Source organism: Oreochromis niloticus, linkage group LG15 (genome assembly GCF_001858045.2).
Source record: "Oreochromis niloticus isolate F11D_XX linkage group LG15, O_niloticus_UMD_NMBU, whole genome shotgun sequence".
In the NCBI taxonomy this organism is placed as follows: Eukaryota; Metazoa; Chordata; class Actinopteri; order Cichliformes; family Cichlidae; genus Oreochromis; species Oreochromis niloticus.
Window position 1 is genome coordinate 6,202,897 of NC_031980.2, and position 24,725 is coordinate 6,227,621.

General features: G+C 41.0%; 1 protein-coding gene across 4 annotated transcripts; it reads left to right on the forward strand.

Annotated features, from left to right (window-relative positions):
• Positions 1-23,078, forward strand: coq8aa (coenzyme Q8A, genome duplicate a). Of its 4 annotated transcripts, XM_013268807.3 has the most exons (18): positions 34-148; positions 475-536; positions 3,511-3,610; positions 5,701-5,780; positions 5,862-6,109; positions 6,192-6,384; positions 6,503-6,569; positions 10,592-10,666; positions 12,656-12,784; positions 16,063-16,148; positions 16,299-16,439; positions 16,708-16,789; positions 16,973-17,066; positions 18,116-18,257; positions 18,446-18,553; positions 18,667-18,732; positions 21,055-21,141; positions 21,323-23,078. In XM_013268807.3, exons 3-18 carry the CDS (start codon positions 3,517-3,519, stop codon positions 21,617-21,619), a joined length of 1,989 nt encoding a protein of 662 aa, XP_013124261.1. In that variant the 5' UTR covers positions 34-148; positions 475-536; positions 3,511-3,516; the 3' UTR covers positions 21,620-23,078. The 4 variants fall into 4 exon arrangements, with proteins under 4 accessions (XP_019201459.1, XP_005449721.1, XP_013124261.1 ...); XM_019345914.2 differs by lacking the exons at positions 34-148; positions 475-536 and adding an exon at positions 1-22; XM_005449664.4 differs by lacking the exon at positions 475-536 and having other exon boundaries at positions 12-148.
• Positions 23,079-24,725: the final 1,647 nt, after the last annotated feature.

A 24,725-nucleotide genomic window follows, 5' to 3' on the forward strand; every position in this document is an offset into this window, starting at 1 on the left:
AAATACCAGAGTCTTGTAAAGCTTAAGTTATGTCAATTTAGCTTTAGTACATAGCTGTTGATAATAAAGCAGGAGGACCCCCGAAAAACAAACATGGTGGTTGTACATGCCCCGCCCCTCCAGGCCCCCAAAGTCTAGAAGGACTCTGGTACGTCCTTCTTGTATGTGGTAAATTTCGACTTAGTGTTTGCGTTCCTCGTTATCGCTGCACGACACACGAGCAGGTTACGTCAACGCGCCGTTCTTGCTGTTGAGAAGTTGGTAAATATGGTTTGACCTCATGGTGGAGAGAGAGCGAGAGTGGAGACAAACTGGATTAAACGCTACCAGCAGTAGCAGCAGCAGGAGGAGGAGGGCGGCTAGTAAATAACCTTTAGCTCCTGCTGTTAGCATACCGTTTTCCCAGATAAAGAGTATCCTCGGGAAAGTGCTGCTGCAGCTCAAATAAACATCGGCTGCTTTGACTCTCCTCAGGCGGGCCACCTTATCTGATAAGACTTGGGGAAACCAGCAGAAAGCCCACACGACAGCTGCTGGTGAGTACCTATCGTGCATTAGCTGCTAATTATTATGTACGCAGTCAAGTATATTTTTGGTTGGTCTCGTCCGCTTCTCGTCGCCAGCCTCAAACCAGCTGAACGTGAAAAATCCTGCGCAGCGGCGTGCTGACGTGCCTGACATGACCATGGCTGCCCCGTACTTGTACAAACTTTGTCAAGCTGCAGACCGAGCGCTAATTTATTCGGGACATTTGGAAATCCGCTCAGGCTATTCGCAGCAGCCGTAATGCTAGTTTTAACTCCTTAACGTGGCACGAGTTTATTGTTATGAAGTCTCGTGCACGGTCACCTACGAGGAAGTGAGTTAGGAGGAGTTTTAAAAGGACAACTGTCGTTTGTTGTGCCCTTGCATGGAAAGAAGAGAGGCCGTAGTGTCTCGTTACGCTGTTAAAACGTGTGTTAAAGCTTAATTCCAAATTTATACGTTTCTGGAAGAGCGTGCACCTTAGTGACTAGCATATGTTTATTTCAGGTACTGCAGGAAAAATAAAATTTCGCTTATTTGGCATAAACGGAAGTCAATTGTTGGCACTCGTGTACGTGTTTTCTTTTCAGTTAACCTTTAACTGAAACTATTGTTAATAGTTTCCTGTAGTAATTGTACCACTTTCATATCTGCACAACATTTTAGAGCAATCATTTCAAGAATCAAACACTCTAAAAACATATAACACATCTATTACTATAGATGATTATAATTTTTGAGAAGTTTCTTTTTTTCTTTTTTTAATGTCAGTCCCAGTACCCATCATCACCTCGATGTTATATTATTGTTAAAAGTTTTATCTGTTATATATTATAATGTGTGTCATGGTCTGTTGTGATGTAAGTAATAGCATTAATCTGGCCAAAAATCTAATAAAATAGAGAAGTATGCTTTTCCATTTTACCATGTCAGATTATGTATACATAAAAGTGAGGTAGGTCAGTCTAAGCCGCTATGAAGTGCTAACAGGTAACGGTGTAACAGCTGTCTGTGATTGCATTATTTTTATTACAGGAACTGCCTGTGATTGTGGAGTATATTAAAATGGGAGAGACTCTCCTTTTCCAGGAGTCTTGCAGGGCGACGTGAGTTTATTCACGTTTCCTACATAAACGGTGGTGACGCCACTGCAAAGTTAACGGGAAACATTTCCCACTCTTGGCTCAGGAACGCTTGTCAAGGGCAAGTGATGGTAGACTGTCAGGAAGCCATGAGGTGGACTGAGCAGGATTCAGACGCTGACTAACACTGCTTGGGCTATTTCCATAGCGGTGAGACAACAGCTTGAGCAGCAGACAACAGCTGCGGCTTAGGTGTGCATATTTGCCACACAGTCAGAGCGCTGTTACCAAAATCATACCTTTCAGTTTCCCTCCTCTGGAGAAGAGGGCTTGGGGCCCACACACACAGGCCACACACCGACTCTGGCAAATGGGAAGTTGCTCAGCCGATTAGATTTGGCAATAAAATGAAATCTTAGTCACAGCCCGAGAAAAATCAACGGCACTGTAATGAATGTGGACCAGGGGACATTCTAACTGAAGTGTTTCTGAATCTTGATTTTATAGCCGTGGAATCTAAGTACAGTAGGAGTTTTGTCTTTTACAGATTTAGGTCTAAATAAACAAGAGATCTTGGAAGAGGCACATTGTGGGAAGTTCAGTATAAGATGGCACAGCTTTGTAATTGGAAAGAGAGTGTTGTATTTTTATAAAATCAAAGACTGAAATGACTTAAAAACAAGATGAATTAGCTGTACCATTTAAGTTTTTTTTAACTTTCCATTTATTTGCCTTTTTAAAAAAAAAACAAACAAAAAAAACAAAACAAAACAAAAAACTTAATCTTAAGCATTGTGAAGGAAAATGTGCATCCATATTTCTCAAGCATGATTATTCCAGTGCAAATTTGAGCAATTCTAAAGAAAAAAGAAAAAAAAGATACAAGCTTCCGATCACATCTTTCCACAAACTCTTCATTTTTTCCCCTTCCTCTTGGTTTATTGTGTCACAAAGTATCCACCATCTGAAAACAGAGCAGCCCTGAAGGAGGATGGATGACCCACTTCTGACTCGGGCGGTGTATGTGCACTGCTTCACATACACGCTTATTCATATATTGCGTAGTTTCCTTCAGCCACAGCCCCAGCAGCTTTCTCCAATGGCCCAAATCCTCGCTGAGCTGTTTTGCAGCCTGTTGTCACGCCCACAAAGCAGCACCTGTAATATTGTAACAAAAACAGTCAGCAGGCTGTAAGAGGCAGGAATGCAGCCTGCTGTTTAGATAAGCCTGAAACAAACTCAAGTTTTATTTGTGTCTTAACTCAATCTTGAGATTTGCTCTCAAGCGTTGCCATTGCATTTTAATAGCAACAGCTGTAACAGCCTGTAAAAATAACCAGGTTGTTTCCTGAAAGAAGGCGCGACATTTTTAGATTCATAGAAAACCAGCCTCGTCGTCCCGTCATTTGGCATAAAATATGACGGTGAGCCTCCAGCATGAACTCAACACGTGCTCCCACGCTCACTCGTGCACAGAAATAGCTGAAAGATTTATCCCTTGCTCTCCTCCCGTTTTGTTTCCAGTGACATTTTCAGATGCAGTCCTGGACCGCATGCACGCATATTCACAGCTTACAAGCATTCGCTTTCCCTTTCTTGTGCCTCCATGTGCCCAAACAGGGATCGGAGGTCATGGGTATTTTTAGACCCAGTATTAAAGTCCTCTCAAGATGTGACAGCTGTGTATGTTTGTGAGTGTTTCTGTTGGCAGTGACTCGACAACGGGTTTTATTTCTTTCCATTTGCCTTCTTTGTTTCTATGGTCTTTTTATCTTCCCTGAAGAGGTGAACTGACACATTTAAATCTCCGACTGCTTCGTATCGGAGCTTCCAGGGGAATCGAAGGATGACATTCACCCCGCATTTTTCTCTGTTTTGTTGTCTTTCTGTCTTCTGTTTGTAGTCCATCATGGCAGGTGATATGATGTTGCTAATGCGAGGCCTGGCTAAGCTGAGCCAGGCAGTCGTAGAGATTCAGACCAACACCCTCCGCAGTGGGACAGGTATGTTTCTGAACAATATTCTCTGTGCTTTTATCTTTCTGTTTCTCTGGTAGTCATGTTCTCACTTTACCGAACCAGACATTTCAGTGTGGGACTTGCAGCGACCCTGAACTGACTTTCATTCAAATGATATGAGGCAGAACCCAGTTAAATCCCCTCCCCTCTGGGAGGAAAACCAATTCATTTGCTTTGTATTGACTCTGTTTTGTGTGAAGGTGACTCCTTCTCGAGTCTGCTGATAGGATAAGGAGCCTAGAGCTCAGTGTTTATCAGGAGCTAAAGGAAGAGAAAAAAATGGCTTTGAGGAGGCAAAAGTAGACACAGATGTTGGACACCAGTAGGGTTCAGAATGAGAACACTGAGATCCTGACAGTCAACATCCCTGCATATGTAGCAAGCGTTTTGTCACTGATAAATGAAATATTCAAATTGTGTTAGTTTTACAGCCAAAACATGTTGACCGGAAGTTCATTTGTACTGTAGTGTAATGCTCACAAAGTTATGAGTAAATGTTTGTAAGTGCTTGAACTGACTTCTATCTACAACTTGATAACAAATAGCAAGTGTTCTTTAACATGGCATGTCTAATTTTCAGCCAGCTGAAGAATTTTTGTTAGTGTTTCAGTACTTGTTTGTTTTGGAGCCCAACTTGTACAGGATTTTTAAGACTGATATCCTTATTTGGTGATATAAAAATCCCAAAGTGATGATGTTAAGACTTTCATTGGGAGTGACCAGGATGGACATGATTAGAAATGAGCACATCAGAGGGACAGCTCAAGATGAGCGGTTTAGACACAAAGTTAAAAAGGCAAGGCTTGGACATGTGCAGATGATGATCAAGGGTGTTTAATATGGAGCTGCAAGGCAGGAGGAAAAGAGGGAGACCTCAGAGGAGATTCATGGATGTAGTGAAGGAGGACACACAGAGGGTTGGTGTGGCAGAGGAGGATGCTAGGGATCGGGTGAGATGGGTGAAGATAATCCTACGGTGGCCCTGAGAGACCAAACGCACCGCAACTTAAGAAAACAAGAAAAAGCGTTTTTGGGGAAACAATAACATGACAGAAGAGCTGTGGAAGTGATAAGTGACAAGCTAAGAGCAAACATGTATGTATGTATTATATGAATCATGCCATGAAAACGCACATTACCTGCATCTTTTTCTCGATCACAGCACTCTTCTTTTAAGTGTGTTCATATGTTTTGGTTTCTGTCACTTCCTCAGCTGTTCTGTCACATTATTAGGTCCTCAAACACTTCTGTTTTGTTTTGTGTACTTGTTTTCTATTTGCTGTTGCTGTTTTTTTGGTTTGTTTGTTTTTTTTAAATTGCAGTGTATTTGACCCTGTCAGAGTCGTCGAATGATCCATATGAAGACAGCACATGAAACATTAACAGATTTCCCTAAGCGTGTAGTTATTTACTACATTTATGCTCCGCCCATCTCTGCTTAGACTAGTTGGTTGTTATTTGGCTGTTGAAGGACATTGCAGAGAGCCCTCTGGTGGGCAAACTATGTAATGTCAACACTCATTACATGGTTGAAGGCTGTTGCTCCATTTCTTCTTTACTTTTATTTCAATTTAGTAATATAAATGCCGCCACTGATAAATCAGCAAATAGCCAGTATCATACAATAAAATCAACCCACCGATAAATCGACTGGGCTGTAGTCTTCCCACCAGTGGATCTCAGATTGTGACACACTGGGGTGTGTCTGCACTAAGCTGTTCACTGAGGGCAAACAGAAATTGTTCACAGCTCGTTTTTAAGATAGAAGACTTTGTTATTTAGAAAATTATTCCAGCACAGTAGCCTTGCGTAAAAGGACATCCTATAGCTGTTTTGTAACTGTTGCTTAAGTTTGAAAGAAATGAAAGTTTTACAGTTAATAAAGAAAAAGGAGGAATTGGTCCAGGAAACTGGATGGCCACAGGAACAAAGGGCCTTTTGCAATATTCAGTTGACTATTTTTAACCAGAACACTAAGATACATTGTTCATAATGGAGTTTATAAAATATTAACACAATAGTTGCTTTATTAATAGCAGAACACAACTTGACCTTTCCTGTATTTGTATAACCAGCCCCAGGATTAGGTGCTGCTGTCCAAAGTGTCCAATCAGCTGCGGAGCAAGGCATCTCTGCAGCCATGGCAAAAATTCAGGTTTGTGCAGATAATACTGTGTATATAAATGTCATAAGAGTATTTTGACTTTGTTTTAAATGTATGCATTTGTCTCTAAAGGAAATGTCCGGCCAGCAGCAAAGCTACTCCTCAGAGTCCGACTTCGACTTTCCTCCAGATGAAAGCGCATTCAACACTTCAGAGTTCAGGGATGAAGGTGCAGACTTCACAGTGGATCACTCAGGAAGCAGCGATGACGCAGCAACAGGGGCGAAGCATGCCAGTGGGAAACACTCAGTATTTGAAGGATACAAAGACCCCAGCAAACAGTTCAGTGGGCACACCAGATCCTACCACCAAGATGTGAGGTACGAATGGTTGTGCCATAAACGAGTCGCTGCTGCCAGTTATGGGGGATTAAGGTAATTCTCTTTGCTTTCTCTGTGGCAGACTTCTTAGTGGACGTCAGCTCTACAACCACAGAATGAACAAACATGTGTGGAGGCAGCTTTACTTTCAGCATCCTGTCAGTCAGTTCAGGAGCTACCATCAGGACCCATCCACGGTGGGGGGATTGACAGCCGAAGACATCGAGAAAGCCCGAGAGAGCAAGGGTACTGATGGAAAACCACATAAACAGATGGTAATTCCTCTTTCTCATTTCCTGTTCCTTGAACACAAAGATACTCGTGTAAACGCTTAATTTCTGTTATTGGTTTCAAATTTTAATGGAAAGTCACATTGCATTGTGTCTTCTTCAGCTGAGTGAGAGAGCCAGAGAGCGGAAAGTGCCCGTGACCCGGATCAGCAGATTGGCCAACTTTGGAGGTACAGCATTACACTGTGTCTGAGTCACGGAGGATTCAGTGGATGTTAATATCTGCCTGTATCTGTAGGCTTGCGAGTCTGCATATACATCAGCAGCAAAGTAAAGCTTTGTGTGGATAGACCTCAGCTTTTAATGATCCAGATGACATTTATTGGATCATACATTCAAACTAATATTTGAAAACAGAGTGAATTTTTTGGGGGGGTTCTTTCTGATTACACAGAAGTCAAAGTGAGTCTCTATTAATTGAAAGATCTAGCTGTGTTGGTGAAATGTTGTGTAATTGTTGAGCTTTCTTTGTGCTTAATATAAAAACTGAGTTGGTAAAATTCTAGTCACCTAATCTTGTAATCTTTTAACCTCCCACTTACCTTTTTAGATGAGGTCACTGGGTTTAGGACAGCTGGTGTTAAGACAGTACTAATAAATTCACGTGGACTACATAAGGCCATATGTAAATGGCAGCGAATACAAAAACAAAGCCCCTAAAGGAACCGAAGGAAACAAGACATTGAGAAATGTGTGTAAACTGCTTGTCAGACCTTGGAGCCGCACTCAAAACAAAAACCTCTAGAAATGAGGTCAAGCTTCCGCAGCCTTTTCTTTAACTAATCTGCTCCTGTTGAGATAAAAACATGCCCTGTTAGGCAGCTACAAGCTGGCACAGCGAGACACCAGCAGCCTGAAAGGGAGTTCTGCAATCGTGCAGCCATAAAAGGAATGAAATGTGTTTGACTTTGTAGTGCACAAGGCTGTTGTTAATCTGCTATTTCACCACGTTCACAGTTTTCCATTTATTGTCTGTGACACATTTAATGAATACATTAATGCAGTTCAGTTATATACATTAAAGAAAAAAATCTAAAATTGATTTTTAAAATTTAACATTCTCCGTCTGGTTTACAATATAAATAAATAAAATTTTATTTATATAGCACCTTTCTAGACAGAATCACAAAGTGCTGCACATAAGATAACAAATAATAAAAGGGTAAAAACAGACAATATAAAACTGGCAGAAATGTAACCAAAAACTCACTTGCCACTTTTTTTAGGCACACCAGTATGAGGTTGGACCTGTTTTTATTTTTTAGAACTGTTTTAATTATTTGCGGCATAGATGCAACAAGGTGATGGAGACATTTATTAGACATTCTGGTTAGAATTAGACGATTGAATTGCACAGTTGCTCCAGGTTTGCACATCCATGATGCGAATGATCCCTTTCCACCCCATTCCAAAAGTGGGTTGTGGTATTTAATGATGCATGGAAGCACAGATCCAAGAATGGATCCGTGTTTTCATGTTGTTTACGCTAAATTCTGACCCTGCCATCAGAGTGCTGCAGCAGAAATCGAGACTCATCAGACCAAACAACGTTTTTCCAGTCTTCTTCTGGTCAATTTTTGGTGAGCCCACGTAAATTGCAACTCAGTTTTCTGTTTGTAGCTGCAAGACTGGCACCTGGTGTGATCTAAGACTGCTGTAGCTTAGCTGCTTTAAGATTCAGTGTGGTTTGCGTTCAGAGATGCTTTTCTGCATACCTTGGTGGCAGCAAGTGCTTATTTGAGTTATTGTTGCCTTCCTGTCAGCTCAAAGCGGCCTGGCTCTTCTCTGACCTCTGACATCAACAAGGCATTTTCAGCCAGAGAACTTCAGCTCTCTGCATACTTTCTTTTTTTTTCTCACCATTCTCTGTAAACTCTAGAGATGTTTGTGTGGGAAAACCCCAGTTTTCCCAGTGTTAACTCACCATTCTTCCCGATTCTGATACTCGGTTTGAGCTTAAGCAGGTCATCTTGATTGCTGTCGTTGACTTTATTGGCTGATTAGACATTTGTGTTAGTAATCAGTTGAACGCGTCTAATAAAGTGGCTGGTGAGTTGACCATTAGCCAAAGGTTCTGTGTGTATCTTCCAGAAAAGCCTTAATAAATGACTGCAGTCACCAGCCTGCTACTTGTTGACGTTGGATGACTTTCTTGCTAACCTTGTTGCTAGCAACATTTGTGTTTTATTTTGTTTCTTTGTTGTTGTTTTTTATTTCGAGTTTGTGTTGCAGTGTGAGGTTACCCTTTTTGTTGATGTTGGTGATTTCTAATTTCTAAGCTAAAATTAGCTAATGTTGCTAGTGTTGAACATTGAGAGCAGCGGCAAGGACCTGAAAAAGACCTCAGCAGCAAGCATAAACACTTCAGAGGCAACAGAGAGTGCTGTGGGAGATCAGCTTTTATATGTTGGGTTACATTCTGTTCACACATTAATAGTAAGAGACATTTAATACATAAAAAAAATACTTCACATTTTTCAGTCAGTAACTTTAAACATATCAAATGTCTCTTCTAATCCTCCAAATTGTGCCACAACAGGATGTTTTTCCAGTGCTAATCTTACTCAAAGCTCTAATGTTCACACAAGCACAGCGAAGAGCTCGCAGCTAGCCTCAGAAGTAGTTTAAGAGAACTGATCGGCTGCTTTTGTGTTAGGAACTTCTCCTCAGACAGATGATGGATCTGTCAGCAGGAGGCACAGAGTCAAACCGAAGCCAGAAATGTGAACGAGAATATAAAGCGGACAGAAGTGAAACATGAACAGCCTCACATAAGTCAGCGTGGACCGTCGACACTGCAGAATTTAGCCACAGCTCATTCCAAACAAGTTGGAATTGCAGTGAGCCGCGACAGGTAGAGAGCTGAGATGATTCAGCATGTTGACAGTGGTAACATTTAGAAGGTGTTGAAAAGAGGAGGCGATGCATGAGCCTGGCCTCGACCCCGTCCTTCACTCCCCTACAACATTTGGCAACAAAGTCAGACAAGGCAAAAAGCGCCAAACCGTTTCACTGCGTGGCATCGGCCTCCTCTCGCCGTCGCCTTTCAAGTCACCATTTTCAAAGGTTTTGCTGACAGTGCAGTTTGGTTCTGAATACCAAATAAACTGACGAGAATAAGCACCGCAGTCATTTTTGCAAACACGTTGCTTTTCTTAAGATCGAATGATGGACAGACACTTGTGCGTGGTCTGGAAAAGTGTCACTCAGAGATGCTGCTGGAAATGCTGATCTCTCTTTGGCTTGACAGTTGCACATGCTGACATCATACAGTTATATAGGTACAGTCACGTGACCGGCTGCCTCATATTCAGTGTTTAAATCTGTGCATTGCAAATCCTCTCTAAACCAGGAAACAAAACACAGGCAGATGACATTACTGTGAAAGGAAAAGTTACAGGTTAAGTTACACACACACACACACACACGAAGCAATGAACAGCTTGTTTCCAGCATTGGTGACACTTGTTGCATGTTTTTGAGTGATGAATAAGTGCTCAGTTGACTTGTATACATGAGACTGAAGCACACCGCGTCCCCATTTGTCCATCCACCGCTGCATCTCTGCTTCAGAGAGGCCGCTGACTAACTGATTATGTAACGTTGAGTTATGCAAGTTAGAAGCAAGCTCAGAGGAACTTCACAAACAGCCGCCCACTTGCGCAAACTCTTTCTTTTTCTTGTAATCCTCTAACTTTTAACATGATTGAGTTTTCCAAAAGCTTTGTTTTTTTGACATTATTTCCACATGCTGTGTTGGATGCAGCTGTTACCACTGCAGCCATTGCCAAATACTGACACGATCAAAGGCTTTATTTGCTTTCTATTTTTGTCATATTTTCTGTTGCATATGTTTTATTTTGATAGGAGTGATAGCAGTTGCAACAGATGGCTTCGTTTAGTCAGGTTATTTACACTCATCACAGAGCAGAGGTGAGGGTCCCGTTAAAGCAGCAGCCTGTCCATACCCTCATTTACTAAAAGGATATTTTTTTTTTATACATATGCTGCATGATTCTGTGCTATACTGTCAGTGTAGATTTGAGCTTTGTTTTGTTCTTTTCATCAATTAAAAAACAGCACAACATCATCAGATAAAGGTTCACATTGCATACAGTCCTTAAAAATGTGTTGTATATTCTGTGTGTGTTAATGATGAAAATGCATTGGTCTTTCTGTGTGTTTGCACCAGGTCTGGCTGTAGGTTTGGGTATTGGAGCTCTGGCAGAATTCGCCAAGAAGAGCATCAGACAAAACGGCGCAGAAGGTAACACTCAGAAATGCGCGCACGCACGCACACGCCTAAGTGGCTCGAGCAGTGAGCGGGATTTACATGTTACAGCTAAGAAATGGATGAAAACCTCATTGTTTGCTTTTAAAACATTGGTATATTTATTCATTTTTTACGTGACGCTTGTTCTTAACAGTAGTATACACAGAAAAAAATCTTAGTAATGTTGTGGTGAGGACTCCTCACAGTGCGATTGTTTTTGGTTTATAGTAACAACATGCAGAGATTTTGCAGCTGCATTCCTATGAATTGCCCTCAGCACCAATCCCTCTTGCATGTTATTACATGTTGCACACTTCAATTAGGCCATCTCCCTTACAGCCTGCCCCCTAAACAGACGTCCCTGCTCTTCTTCGTCAACCTGCTAATCCTAAAACACAGGCTAAGCTGAAACAGAGCGTACAGGCGTAAATCTGTGGCATTTGTGCATCTGTTTGTTGCTATTTATTTTTGTGTGCACTTTAATCCCAGGCGCACAGGCACACACACACACACACACACACACACACACACACACACACACTGAATACACTTGTGTGTGTGTGCACGCTAAATCTTCATTAAAGCCTCTGAAGGCAGCTTCAGATGTACTAGAGCGTACTACCTGATGACCTACTGACACACGTACACAGTCACACCCCTCACACATTGGTACAGTCAGATCCACAGCGCTGCGTCCCATTTACCTCAGAAGTCGGATACCGGAGCTGCGAGTAACGTCACTCCCAAGATATGCGTGTTCTAGCAGTAAAGCTGGAAAAGCAAGATAGGCATTCATGCTAAGGATGACTATCTTGATAAGGATAGTCACATGCATCACTAGCAGGACGGCTCAACTCTTGTTTTTTCTGTTTTTACGCACTGCCAGTGTTCTGCATATAGCTTATATAGCAAGTCACAAATACACAACAGTAGTACTGCACATTGCAAGTGCGGTTTTGCTACTGCTTACCAGCGATCCTGGATAATTAAGTCAGGGTTTGTGAGGATGCTCTGACTTTGCTAATCGGAAGTCCAACTAGAGGTTGCTTTTGAAAATTCCATCTGGGAACTTAGACATTCCAACTTTGGACTTCAAATGGATTACACCACAAGTGTCAAACATGCTGCTGTTTTTGTTTTTTTTATTTTTTGACCTCATGAACGCCATCAACTTGAAGTGTTACTGGACTCTCCAAAAATTGTCCATAATTCCTAAATGTTGCACGAAATATTTCTCTTAAATCCTTAAATTAAAACGTTTGTCCTTCAGTCAAATCCTTGTTGCCTTATTTTAAATTAATTGTGTTGCTGCATAGAAGAAAAACAGTAAATGTGACACAAGAACTTGTGAACCTGACTCTGCACACAAGCACAGACCAATCTTGACAAAACTTTGCAGAAACATTGCCTACTCCATATAAATGTCAGTGCCAACATCTGTATGGCGTATACAAATCCCACGATCATATATATTTGTAGAATTGACAGTTTAATTGGGCACGACGACCTTACGACTGCTATCACGGTGGCCACGTTTGTTGATGTTTAGTTTCTGCACGGTCTACATTTGTTACACTGTGTTTTTAATGGTCAGTGCAATTTTTTAAATCTTTCTGGAGCAGATTATTAATCAAGTTAACAAAATAAGCCTCAATAAAAATGGTCAAAGGCTAGAAAATAGCAGAGCAGAGCAGACAACTATGTGGGGATAAGAAGACAAAGTTTAAATTCACAATATGTGTCACATGACCAACCAAGCACTGCAGGCCTGGCAAAACCTGTCTGTATGGAAAAAAGCAAATACATACACATACTTAATGAAATCTGTGAAACATTTTATGTAATCACAATTAAGAAAAGTAAGTATGATTTTTCTTGACAGTTATTGTTTATTGACCTGTTTACCTGCTGATTGGATAAAACACTTAACATGAATCACAAATTGCACTAAATGCAAATGTAATACTTTTTTTTTGTCTTCAGGTGAAAACAGGAAAGCAGTTCTGGACTCGAGCCCTTTCCTGTCCGAGGCCAATGCAGAACGCATTGTCAGAACTCTGTGCAAAGTCAGAGGAGCTGCATTAAAATTGGGACAGATGCTCAGCATTCAAGGTGAGGGACGACATAGTCAGACGCATTGAAATTTAGATTTTTTTAAAAGTTTTCTGCTTGTGAATAAAAAGCATTCCTTACACTGGCTTCTGTGAAGGGAAATGCTCTATATAAAATCAGTTTTCAGACTGATTATTGTGGTGCAGGTTAGCTTGAGTGTGTGCTGTAGTAGCTGAGAACTTGTGAACTGACTAAGAGTTGGTACAGAGGACTTTTTGGTGAGCTTATTTGTTTTTGTTTAGTTTTTTGCCGTCTTTATACTGTAGCTCTGTGTTGGCTCTAACCTGCCTTTAGGTCAGTGCGTGTACACAAACAGATAATACGAGAGCGAGGCCAGCGGCAGTAAACAAAACAACCAGTGAGTTAATGAAGCCGTGTCGGGTAACAGCAGTAAACCCATCATCACAGCTTTGTTTAGCTCTGTTGCTACCTCTGCCCAACCTTGATTTGGTGACCTTTTCCTTTGGTATCTGAACAGTGCAGTGCAGTAAATATAATAAGCCATGAAGACAGTAGCAGGAGAGAGGAAGGCAGCGGTTTCAAAAAAGACCAGGTCAGTCCACTGTGCTGAGACCCGTTGAGCAGTGTTACTGTCTCTCTCAAGTAGTGCTGGGCGATATGGAAAAAATATTTATCACGATATGAATTATTTTATATCACGATAACGATATATATCACGATATACCACCTGACCTGTGGTCATCTGGAAAGTATGCAGTCTTTAAACAGCGAGTGGAGAGGGTGCAGTCTTTGTTTTGAGTTACTGTAAAGCATGTCGCAAATCCGGGTGCATGTAAAGCAGCACCATGTTGCAAAACAACAAGACAGAGTTTCTTTGTGAAAAATGTCATTTTTTTATACTTTATTTTCTCTTGCATAAAGTTAAGAGTATGTAAAGTGAGAAGACAACACTAATATATTTGCCACAGGCTATTTAACCCTTTAAGACCTACCATAGAACCAAGTCCGCCAGAGCTCATCTTAAAATTGATTTATTTTGAGTGTCTTCATAGTTTTATTTTTGAGATACACAAATTTTTATATACTACAGGAAAAATGAAAATAAATAAATGCAAATTTGCAAAAACACAGCATGTGCATCAAAATAAACGATTTACAGCAGTGTAATTTGACTTCTAAGCATCCCAGAAACGATACAGAAGAACATAAAGTCAAACATGACTTTTAAAAACACCAACATAGGCTTTGAAGCTTAAAAAACTACATTTTCCGCGAAAATGACATCACTTCCGGTTTCGGACATGTAATGGCGGACATGCGATAGTTCGCGCTGAGTTATATTCCAACGTAGGAAGTGTTATGAACAGCTGATCGGATCGGCAAAACCTGTTTCTGGAATATTATGTTTTTGTTGCTGCAAGTCTGGAATATTATGTTTTTGTTGCTGGAAGTGCTTTTTATGCAATTTTTGCAAAGCTATGTGTGGAAGGAAACCGTGACCTAGGGCAAGCTAATGGAATAAGATGTAAGTACAACTCCTACCGTTTCATATGCAAAAAAAACCATTATTGCGCTACCTTACGTGGTTACAGTTCTACAGGGATTTAAAAATAGTTAGGGAAAACGGAGTTTGCCTGCTCCGACCGGTTTTAAAGGGTTAATGATATATTTTATGTAATAATTTGTAAAATTCGGGTTAGAAACGATAGAAACGATAGAAGACAAATGGCACGATAGAAACTTTTCTATCGTCCACACGATATATATCGTCATATCGCCCAGCACTACTCTCAAGTGGTGACAAACTGCAATTTCGAAGTGTGGCTGGGTCAGGGGTTAATGTAATATTCTGTGGGTGGACACACACAATCTCTGCTCTTTTCACAGAAAATGTAAAAAGCTGAAATGGATATAATAATAATAATAATGATAATAATAATAGTCTGCAGTTGACTATATGCAGAGGATAGAAATCCCTGCAGTCTTTGTCCTCTGCTGACATTTATCTCCCATGGCAGGAATGCAGTGATGGGCAGATGATTGTCTGTTCAGCCATTGTGCTCTTTTAGCACAACACTCAAAACGGTGTTAACCTTGAGAGGTCTGAAACTGTTAATAGTCTTTAATCCTGGTTACATATATCTTCTACAGCGCCGGCCAAAGCCAACGTCAGACACTGGCAATTTATCAGTTTACACAGTCGAGTCTGATTTAACTAGCTGATTATGATTATGATGTGGTTTATTGTACTCAAGCAGTAAAATCAGGCAATTATTATGAGTATTAAAGCTTGATTGCTGTATGTGCTCTTTATGCAGTATCTACAATTTTCAGTCCCATTAAACAAAGTACACATTTTAGTAGGAAACCACACAGCCATTTAATCTACACATTATATCGATGTGTATGGCTTAATTGTTTATGATAAATTGCTGAGTAATTGTACGATTACATTTGTACTGTTACTCTATATTCTCCTCTCACACTCAAACTGTGATTTTTCTGTTGGACAGCTCAGCTTGTGTTTATAAGCGGACCCACAGCTTCACAATCAGCTAGCTAACCGTTGTCTTTTATCATTAACTCATGTCTGTACAGTTAAGTTGACTCAGTTTTTTGTCTCTAAGCTGCAAGTATAAATAAAGCATGTCTGATAAGAACAGGTGACCCACAAGCCAGTCAGCTGAAAACTGCATTTCTCAGTCTGTATTTGATGCACCGTTTCTCTCAGATTTCTCACAACCGGCTGCACTTAAATCAACGAGAGTCCTCTGACTGTAGCGAGGCATATCCACGCGTTCAGTTCTGCACTACGGTCACTAAGAGCAGGATCTGTGTTTGTGCACTGGCCTGTGAGAGAGAGGGAGAGCTGCCTCTCACACACTGGCTCAGAGAGAGAGAATTTTTTTGCATCACGCAGTGTCTAAATGTTACTTTGATCTTTGACGATTAGGCCCTGGTGCCTGTTTCGTACGTGTTTCAGCACCCACTCCTGTGTGTCGTTCATGTTTTTTTGGGGTGTTTCTAAAGTAATGGTGCCACTCAGGTTGTGTTATGCAACACAATATGGCAGTGAAAAAATAAGCAAATGGGTTTGCTGATGTTATCACGCTGACCTTATTTAACAAGAGTTTAACTTGGATCATTCTTTATGCTCAATGATTGCTCAAAGTTGTGGGTAGGAGCATGTTTGGATTTTTTTTTTTTCTTTTCGTTGGTTTATTTTTAGCTTTTATGAGGGGAATGGCAGGTAAAATGTTTGAGAACCACTTAACTTAATCTTTAATTAAAGATCTCAAGATGTTTTTATGTTTCAGATGACGCTTTCATCAATCCTCATCTTGCCAAGATTTTTGAGCGTGTGAGACAGAGTGCTGACTTCATGCCAATCAAACAAATGACAGTAAGACTGATAGTTATGCCATTTCCTCAGCAACTTATATTTTATTTAATGATTTAAGGAGTACTGCATTGTGATTCCTGCCTCTTGCTGTTTTGGAAGACTTTTTTTTCCAGTGATGCTAAAATCCTACTTGCTCGTGTCTGTCTGCAGAAAGCACTGAATAACGATTTGGGCCCAAACTGGAGGGACAAGCTGGAAATGTTTGAGGAACGCCCTTTTGCGGCAGCGTCCATCGGGCAGGTTCACCTTGCACGGATGAAGGATGGCAGGGAGGTGGCCATGAAAATACAGGTTAGGATAAAAACATGTGACACTGCGTCCTCGTGTTGTTAACATCAACACTGTCAACACTCGCTTAAACTTGCATGCATACAGGAAACGCATAATCTGATTATCAGATGGATGCGTTTCCTTACAGAGGAACATGTGAGCTAGTTATCTCATGCTTTTACTGAATAACATAGTTTTATTGCTGTGCTAACTGTTTATAGTAAATATAATTGTGTTATCAAATTAAACCAAGTGTTTGAATGTTTTTCTCTCTGTCTGTTGTCTTCAGTATCCTGGTGTGGCTCAGAGTATCAACAGTGATGTCAACAATTTGATGGCGGTGCTGAATATGAGCAATGCCCTGCCTGAAGGTACAAACACACACACACACACACACACACACACACACACACACACACACACACACACACACACACACACACACACACAGCATCCTCTTCATCTCCCCGTGTCTGCTTCTCTCTACCTGTTTCTGAGTTACTGTTTCCACGACTAGTCCCAATGTTTTTGTCCTGTTTTGTTTGTGTCTGTAGGTCTGTTTCCAGAGCACCTGATAGATGTCATGCGAAAAGAGCTAGCCCTGGAGTGTGACTATATTAGAGAAGCCCAGTGTGCAAGGAAGTTCAGGTATTATGCAGCAAATGTTGTCGTAATCTGAAAGCCAAGCTTGAGAAATGTTTTTATTTTTTCCTTAAAATTTTCTTAATTCTTGTTCACCAGCCTGCAGTTGCAGTTCCTCAGAATGTAATAACTGCAGTTCAATAGTGTATTTCCAAATTAAATTAAATGAAGAAAATTAAATAATGAAGAAAATAATTTTTAACTCATATGGCCAAAGGCCTCGTGAGCTCATACAATGGCAATTTACAAGAATTGCTTTTCCTGGGGTGTTGCTCAGATTTTAGTGATCGTCTAATAGGTCTTCACCCAGATTGTGGTCAAATTTGAGGTTCTGAGTGGATTTTAATTTCTACTAATTTAGCAGCACACCCAACCAATGACAAACTTATCACTTTGCTTCCATATTTCGTAAACTTAAATCCTGGATGATTCAAGCAGGATAAATGGCAGTAAAGCTGCAGAAGTTGTATTTGTGACTGTCTAATTCAGCGAGGCACACAGAACCAACCAGGCTGCGTTCATAACCATGCTGCAGCATTGCATTGTGCTCCAGGTATTGTTAGTGATGGCTCCACCTGGCTTCAGAGCAAAACAGAGCCTGTATTCGTACTCTCTGGAACACAGTCACCTCGTGTGTGACAGTCATTCCCAGCTCCAAGATCTGACTTCCAAGTTAAAAGGAAGGCTGCATTAATCTATATGCTGGGATAAAGTGGACTGTAGACCTAACTGTCATGTCAGTGACAGCACACTATTGTACTCGACTGAATCCCCGATGCACTGATCGAGTATTTGAGCTCACATCATGGCTCGATTCTCCTTTCTGTCTTTCTCCGCACTGTGCAGTCTGCTCTCCGTCACCCCTGAAACGCTCGGGTTACACAGATATAATTAGCTTATTCCATCCCCCTTTTTAAATGTTCGTTGCTTGAGTTCAAGGTCAAGCTGACTGTGATTGCTAGCCAATTTTATATATAGACTTAACACTCTATGTGGAGTGTTGTGTTCTTAAGTTGTATTTCATGTGTTTTTGTATCTGCCCATGTCTGGCTCAGGGAGCTCTTAAAGGACCATCCGTTCTTCTACGTACCAGAGGTGATAGATGAGCTGAGCAGCCGCCATGTTCTCACTACTGAACTCGTTCCTGGATTTCCCCTGGACAAAGCCGAGAGCCTCTCTCAGGAGCTGAAGAACGAGGTACAGATGGTTATGATTACACAAGTTAGTTTGTTCAAAGGGGCTTTCTCAACTGCAGACATTCCTTTCTTAGCTGATCCCAGTTCAGTCAACACACTAAACACCACAAACAAGCAAAAGCGAGTTCAATCTGGCATGTGTTTCTTTTCAGCAGAATGAATGTATACCTTTGTTTTTTTTTCTTTCAGATCTGCCTCAACATCTTGACTCTGTGTGTCAGAGAGCTGTTCGAGTTCCGGTACATGCAGACCGACCCAAACTGGTCCAACTTCTTCTATGATCCGCAGACGCACAGGGTGAGTCTCAGTACAACCCGTAGAGTGCTGTCATGAAGTTTGTTCAGCTATAAATATAAGTAATATGAAGTTGGCAGCTAATGGGAACGGGTAACTGCTGTGTGTTCCTCTAGGTGGCGCTGTTGGACTTTGGAGCCACAAGAGGATTTGATCAATGTTTCACTGATGTCTACATAGAGGTGAGACTAGTCAGCCTCATGTCAGCTGCTATATAATCATCATGAATGGTGATGATGTATGCTCTTTATATGGCTTCACTAACTTTTCCTGTGTTGAGCTTCTGACTTTGGGACATTAATCTCAGATAATCAAGCCTTAAATGACTTTAGTAACTCTTAATGCTTCTGCATACCAAGACATTTTGGACAATTTCTTTGTTTCTCTCAACTTTGGGGGCTCAGTTTGGGTTTGGCTCCTTCTGTTTCAACATGACTGCTCACCAGTGCCCAAAGAAAGGTGCATACAGACATGGATGATCAAGTTTGGTGTGGAAGAACTTGACTGGCCTGCACAGAGTCCTGACCTCAACCTGATAAACAACCTTTGGGATAAATTAGAGTGGAGACTGTGAGCCAGGCCTTTTCATTCAACATCAGTGTCTGACCTCACAAATCTTAAAAAAAAAAAAAAAAAACATGGTCAGAAATTCCCATAAACACTCTTAAAGCCTTCCCAGAAGCGTTTCTATTTCTATTTATTTATTTATGTAGCACTTTTAATTACAACAGTGGTGTTGACCAGAGTGCTGTAGAAAAATACAAATTACACAATAAAATAACACACAATAAAATAGCAATATCAATTAACATCAATGCCAAATAGCTAATTATAAATAAATAAGTAAATAACTTTCATGCAGTATTAAACGGCAGTGAGTAGAAATGTGTTTTAAGATAGGATTTAAAAAGGTTGAGGATAGGAGCCTGTCTAATGTGGAGAGGCAAATCATTCCACAATTTAGGCGCCACAACCGCAAATGCACGATCACCTCTAAGAACCAGCCTCGACCTTGGTGTGGCCAAGAGCAAAAGATCACCCGATCTAAGAGCTCAAGGGGGCATATAAGGCTGCAGTAGATCTGACAGATACCCTGGGGCCTGTCCATTCAGTGCTTGATAAGTCACCAATAAGATTTTTATAATTGATTCTAAAAACATACAGGGAGCCAGTGAAGCGAGGCAAACACTGGGGAGATATGTTCATTTCTCTTCGTTCGTGTCAAAAGACGAGCAGCGGCATTCTGAACCAGCTGGAGCCTTGCAAGACAAGTCTGACTAATGCCTGCATATAAAGAATTACAATAGTCCAGTTGGGATAGGATGAAAGCATGAATTGCCCTTTCTAGGTTTTTAAAAGACAAAAAAGATCTCACCTTGGATAAAAGCCTCAGTTTAAAGGAAGACCGCTGTACAACTAAACTAATCTGTTTCTCAAAGGTGAACTTATTGTCAAATGTAACCCCCAAATTTTTATCATGCGATTTGATAAAAGGTTCTAAACTGCGCAAATTAAAATGTGAGGTGCTAGAATTGCATCTTGGTCCAAAAACGATCACTTCGGTTTTATTTTTGTTGAAATTGAGGAAATTAGAGGCCATCCAGGCCTTAACTTTGCCTAGACACTGAAATAAAGGTTCTAGCGAGGCAGAACTGTTTCTCTTTAGCTGAAGATAGATCTGAGTATCGTCAGCATGTTAGTGAAAACTAATATTATATATCCTGAAAATAAGACCTAGAGGCAACATATAGATAGAGAATAGAATTGGCCCCAGTACAGAACCCTGGGGAACACCACAAGTAAAGGAGGCTGTGGAAGAAGTAAAATCTCCAATCTTTACTGAGAAAGTCCTATCAGAGAGGTATGACCTGAACCACTCTAATGGAGTGCCTTTGAAACGCAGTGCTCCAACCAAGAGATCAAGATCCTGTGGTCAACAGTATCAAATGCAGCAGTCAAATCCAAAAGCAAAAGCGCAGCTGAGTCGCCTGAGTCAGTGGCTAGTAAAAGATCGTTAAGAACTTTTAAAAGTGCAGTTTTAGTGCTATGAAAAGCTTTAAAACCAGACTGAAACCTGAGTTGAAGCTGTTATAGCTGCAAAGGAGCCAACATCATATTAAAACCTATGGATTAGGAATGGGATGTCACTCAAGTTCATATGCATGTGGAGACAGATGAACGAATACTTTTGGCAGTACAGTGCAGGTGCAGCTGTAATATTTCTAGCAGTAATCCAGAGACGAGACGACATAAAGCTCCAGAAATTGTACATCTCCCCTCAGGGTTTACATCTTAGTTTTTTTTTTTGCTGATGTTGACATTTTGTAACTCACGCTTGTACTCATTTGCCTCTGATGATTGGTGAACTCGATCTTAATGCCAAATCAGAAGGTGTTAAAGGACCCTAATTATTCATGGCAGCCTAAATTCTCGTAAGAGATTCAAATCTAATCTTGAATGAAGAAAAAGAGAGTGACATGTGCGACCTGTGTCTGTGTGTACAGATAATCCGTTCAGCTGCCCAAGGCAACAGGGAGGGAGTACTAAAGAAATCTATCGAGATGAAGTTCCTGACAGGTTACGAGTCCAAGGTAATGATCTCTTTGAGCTTTTTCTGCCTGCTCTGCTTTACAAATGATGGCTCTGTCAATGTGGAGTAGCCATAAACAAGTAAATAAGAGTTGTAAAAGTGCGCAAACATAATGTGTTAAGCATGTGTTTTGGTTTATTTTATTTTTTTGTTCTTTTGGTTTTTTTACTTGTGTTGTCCAGGCAATGGTGAATGCCCACGTGGATGCTGTGATGATCCTCGGCGAGGCTTTTGCCTCCTCGGAGCCCTTCGACTTCGGTTCCCAGTCCACCACCGAGAGGATCCACAACCTCATCCCCGTGATGCTCAAACACCGGCTCACCCCGCCCCCCGAGGAGACGTACTCGCTCCACCGTAAGATGGGCGGCTCGTTCCTCATCTGCTCCCGGTTGAATGCTCAGCTGCAATGCAGGGAGATGTTCGAAATGATGTATAAGAAGTACTGGGAAGGCCGCACGCCACCATCTGACTCGGCATAAAACCAATCAGTGTTAGGAATTATGATGGACTGGATGTTGGGAGGGGGGCCAACAGGAAAGTGCCCATAGATACCAAAACGGAGGAAGGAAACGGTCGTCGAGCGCCAGCCTGTTGGGCATCCAATGAAAAGACCCGCATACATATCAACGCCCATCATTTTTGGTTTGAAAGAGGGAGCAGCAACACGGCGTGCGTGTTGCGTTTAAGGCCAGAAGAAAAAAAGCTGTAAGAGACAAGAGTGAAGGAGAGAAGCAGCCTTGTTTTAGGTGTAAACTGAGTGTAAAAAGGTTGAATTTGCATCTCTTGATGATTTCACGATGATTCTTGCATCTGATGTTGCTGTGTTTTGTTGAGCTTTGGGATAAACTGTAAAGTTTGCTCTTTACCGTAAATGTCACAACATTGCATTGCGTTAACTAAGCTCTAATTTTAGGCCAGAATAACAATGCAGGTATTTCTGCTTCTATTTTTTTTTTTAAACACATTTATTAATTAGATATTATGGATATAAATACTAGGTATTGGTCTAAAAGCAAACTGCAGATAATTACAGTCTTTTTGATAAAATAAAAATAGAGATGATGAGAATTATTCAAACTTTTTGTTTGTTTGTTTGTTTTTTAAAGGGGGTGACAAAGTGATATTTCTCAGCACTTACACACAAGAATGTGTGACTTTAGCATATGTATATGTAGTATACAGGATCTTGTGTATTAATGCAGCCAGACAGTACTAAATGATGTTGTTTATAGCTTGTAGCTTCTAAGGGAAATTGTTTTGGGCATGAGATTAAGTCAAGCTAAATTCACAGGAGGATGAAAGTCTCTAAATTTGAATAGGTTCTGTCCTCTTACTGGGTTTTAAACAGTGTTCATATGGACTAACTAGCCAAGTTAGCAGCATTGTTGCTCAAAATTTAAATTCTGTCAGACATAATTCAGATTTCCTGAATCTGAATTGTTATTTTCCTTATTTTCAGTCAGAAACTAACAAACCACATGGATCCATGTTGCTCTCTGTTTAGAAATGAATGTTTCCCAGAAGAAACAGGTCATAGCTCACACATCAAACACTGGACCTGAATGTTCACAAACTACCTGGATGGGAAGCGCTCGTCCTGATAACGCACAAGATCAGCTTGTGGGCTCTGCTCGCTCCCGCAAGTCGGTAATCTCTCCACGCCTCCTCGGGTGAAAATTCCTCCTGACTGGTGTGTGACTGTGAAAGTTCTCTGTGATCTGCTGTGTGAATACTGTTATAATGATCTCTGGTGTGAAAATGGGGGGGGGGAGAAAAAAAGAAAAAAAAAACAAAGTGCCTGATGTTTCTAGCAGATGGTTTGTAGCTAGAAATCTCTACTTTATATTTCATATTAAGCATCACTGAGCAGAGGGTTTCAATTTTGTAATCAAAATGCATTCTTAACTGAACGTTGTAATAAAATATCGTATGACAAGAGTAAATGTTTGAGCTACTCTGGTCGGGGTGTCTCTGTGTGGGTTTATGCATGTGTGTGGTCCCTGTAAACCCATTTAAAATGACTGTACAGCTTTACGTTATCACTGTTACCCAAGCATATGTGTGTATAACCCAGATTTTGAAGTGTGCTGGCCCCTTGGTTAGGTTGTAATCTGTTTTTAAAAGAGAAAACGAGTGAAAACACAGTAGAGGGAGAGAGGTCATCTTCCTTATTTAGCTACGTCTTGGCCAGCAGTGGAGGAACTGGCACAGAGCCTGGGAAATGAGAAGGCACGCTGAAATATTCAGACGATGTGAACCCGCACACTTAAAATATCCGAGCAAATAAATCATGCTCTTACCCGCACACAGGGAGGTGAGTTGCTTTGGGGCAAGTGGGCGTAGGCAGACACACTCTTCCTCTATGAATTTGCCCTCTTTGTGATACTTTTTGTCTTTGTTTGGAGAAACCCAAACCTGTTACACGTAATTTCAGTTAACCGGTGCGTTCATCTTTCAGTGTGAAGTGCATGAAGAACCTGATGTAATTCACTAAATATCCAGCACGTGGCGCTGCCGTGTTCTCCCATAGCGACTTGACAGGTTAGCCTCTAGTACGGAGTAGAGACAACATCCTGATGAGAGAACAAAACATAAGCAGCCTGAAGCCAGACGGATAATTATATGGAACTCAGCTGGCTGCAGGTACAATATTGCTTTATTAAAAATATCCGGTTTGCAGAGGCGGGAGAGATTACACACAGCAGCAGTGATTAAATCAGGTGCATGTACTTATGACACTGAATGCTGTGTGTGTGTATGCATGAGAGATTCATATAAATGCACACATGAAAGGTCATAAATTATACCTCTGACCCTGAAGCATGTGTTTATTGTGTGTTAGAAAATAGCCAAACTAATTATACAACAATTAAGTGTTGGTATGGAAAGCTTGATCAGGATTTTATTTTATTAAATCTAGTCAAATACTGTCTGCTTGTATAAACAGTACTGTGCAAAAGTCTTGAGCCACCCTTTGTTTCTGCACATTTTGCTAAGAAGAAGGAAAGTGGGTACAGTGATATAATGAAAACTAAGACCTGTTGCCACTGACTTTCAGTCCAGTTCTTGTGTAATCTGGAATACCTCAGCCTTTCTCCCTGTTTCCCTTGACGGTGGCTTTCTGATGGCCACCTTTCCACTGAGGCCATTTTGGCTTCAGTGAACAGTAGATGGATCAACTGATGGTCCAGTTCATCGCTCGGGCCCTGTACCAGATACTAGCTTCCTCAAGGGCACACTGCACGGCATGCCGTGATATACAAGTTTTTAGCTAATAGCTCTCTGGGAACTGCCTTGTTAGTGCAGTTCGGACTGCCTCAAGGCTTACACACAATAATGTATAATAATGTTAGAAAATCTATCTAAACATCCTGTCTATCAAATTAGGACTCAAAATACTTTTTAGAACTACTTTATAAACCCTGGCTGTGTGGCAGTTGGTTAAGACGGGCATCCAGCATCCATGTTTGGATTAAGACATTTTTCTAGCCCACGTAGGTGCTGCGCTTCATCCCAGTGCCCTGGATGTCTGTACTGACACTCCAACTTGCTGAGCTGAAAAAGAGTTGTCTCAACTGTGGCTGT